This window comes from Manacus vitellinus, unplaced genomic scaffold (genome assembly GCF_001715985.3).
Source record: "Manacus vitellinus isolate BGI_N305 unplaced genomic scaffold, ASM171598v3 scaffold_122_pilon, whole genome shotgun sequence".
In the NCBI taxonomy this organism is placed as follows: Eukaryota; Metazoa; Chordata; class Aves; order Passeriformes; family Pipridae; genus Manacus; species Manacus vitellinus.
The window spans coordinates 224812-226882 of NW_021938909.1; the positions used below are offsets into that span (position 1 = coordinate 224812).

At 54.8% G+C, this 2071-nt stretch overlaps 1 protein-coding gene across 1 annotated transcript in view; it reads left to right on the forward strand.

The window, feature by feature from the left end:
- IFNGR2 (interferon gamma receptor 2) overlaps positions 1-2071 on the forward strand; it is a 15175-nt gene that overhangs the window by 7500 nt on the left and 5604 nt on the right. The window contains exon 6 of the mRNA XM_029965894.1: positions 22-176. Coding sequence (XP_029821754.1) covers positions 22-176 — 155 coding nt within the window. The remainder of the gene's footprint in view (positions 1-21; positions 177-2071) is intronic.

Here is a 2071-nt window from a genome sequence, read left to right on the forward strand (position 1 = left end):
TTTTTTTTCCTGCTTTTCCAGAGGCAACCAGGGCTGGGTTCATCACCCTGCTGTGTCTCTCGGGGTTAGTCCTTATAAATCTGGCTACAGCTGGTTTGCTGCTCCTGTGGAAACACCGCAAGAAAATCAAACAGTCCTTTCAGCCACCTTTGAAAATCCCCTCCCACTTCGAAGAGGTACGTGCAGAGGTTTTGTGTTTCTGCTGCAAAAGAGGGAAGAGGAACCAGGGCAGTTGTTGCCCAACAGGAATAAACAACTGTTGTCTCAGGGTGACTTGTCTGATGCTGATCTCCCACCTCATTCCTCTGTTACTGAGCTGGATGACATTTTACTGTGTGCTGAGACACAAACTCTGCTGGGCTTTCCTGTAAAACCCCGAGGATGACTCTGCCCCGGGTTCCTGTTCCCCTTTTTTGGCTCGTCTCGGCCCTCAGGCCCCAAACTGGGGCTCTCTTGGAGCTTTTCCTCTGTTTCCTGTAGTGGGGGGTTGACCTTGGCTGGGCACCAGGTGCCACCCAGCTGCTCTGTCCCTCCCCTTCCCAGCCCAACAAGGGAGAGAGTAAGGTGGAAAACAACTCATGGGTGGGGAGAAGGCAGTTTATTTAAAGCAAAAAGTAAAGCCAAGCTTGCATGCACAGAAGCCAAAGAGAGCAGGGTTTGTTCTCTGCTCCCATGAGCAGCTGTGGTTGGCACTGCTGGGAAGCAGGGCCTGGGGACATGGATGGATCCTCAGCAGGAGACACTGGAGACAGTGAATGCCCCCCTCCTGCTCCTGCCTCAGCTCTTACATCTGAGCTGAGCTCACGTGCTCTGGAATATCCAATCCAGCAGACCCCATCATCCCTTTCCTCCTCCTGGCCTCCAGTCCTGTTCCTGCTCAGAGTATTCACTGTCTGCCCCCTGCCATGCCAGACCAGAGGTCCCCTCAGCAGGATCAGAGCAGTTGATTTCAGTCCTGTTACATCTGAGAGGTCGCTGTTTTCTTTCTTGGGTCTCTGTGGCAACTCCCTGGGCAGCTTTCCTGGGTGACCCCTTCTTAACAGTTCCCTTCCCTCTTCATTCCTGTGCTGGGGCTTCCAGCTCAGAGGTGGGTTCCCCATCCCACTTCTTCGTGGCTTCCCCCTGGTCACAGAGAAAGAACCAGAGTTCACCACATGGCCCGAGCCTGGGGCTTCCTTTCCCTCTGCCCGGGGCAGGAGGGGACTGATCTCTGGGGCTGCCCCTGGGAGATGAGGTGCTGGCCTGTGGGAGTGAGGAGGTGCCCAGAGTTTCTCCTGCATCTCGAGGCCAGGAGGACATCACCTGCAGTTCCTGGATCCATCTTTGGGTGATACACTGGTACCAGGCTGTCAGAATGTGACCCAGGGGCACTTTGAACCGCCTTCCTCCACGTGGCCATCGTGCAAGGAACATCCTCTGGCTCTTTGGGGTGTCATCCCTTCTTAGGTTACTAGAGATGATTTCCAGCACTGCTGATTCTCTCAAGCACTGGATACTTTCATCTGCAGTGGCCCCACTTTCCTGGGGGGCTCCTTAGATCTCCCTTGAATGGATATCTCTCCCTCATGCTTGGGAGGAGCCATTTCCAAAGACTGCAAATTGTTCTCTGCTTTCCAATTCCTCTTTCAATTTGACTGTCTCTGGCCAGGGATCCCAGCTGGGCTTTGTGACCTTCCAGTAGCTGAGCATCAGCCCCATTGTCCCAGCATGGAGGCAGCCAGGCAGGAATCTGCTCACCGGGCTGGCAGCTGGAATCTTCCTGCCAGTCCCGGGGTTCTGAGGAGGTCAGAGGCTGGGTAACCTTGGTTTGCTGTTGGATTTGTCTGACTGCCTTTGGTGAGGGACCAGCTTTCTTATCTGTCCCCTCCCCTCCTTCTACTCCTTCTCCTCCTTCCTCCTCTTCCTGCCTTGCCAAACCCTGCTATGGCCCTGTCCCTTGCCTTATCCATCTCTTGCTTTTCACTGCTGGGGCAATGACTGTAGTTGTGGTTTGGGTCCCTCCAGGGCACTTTGGGTCCCTGTCTCATCCCTGTCCCCTCCAGGGCACTTTGGGTCCCTGTCTCATCCCTGT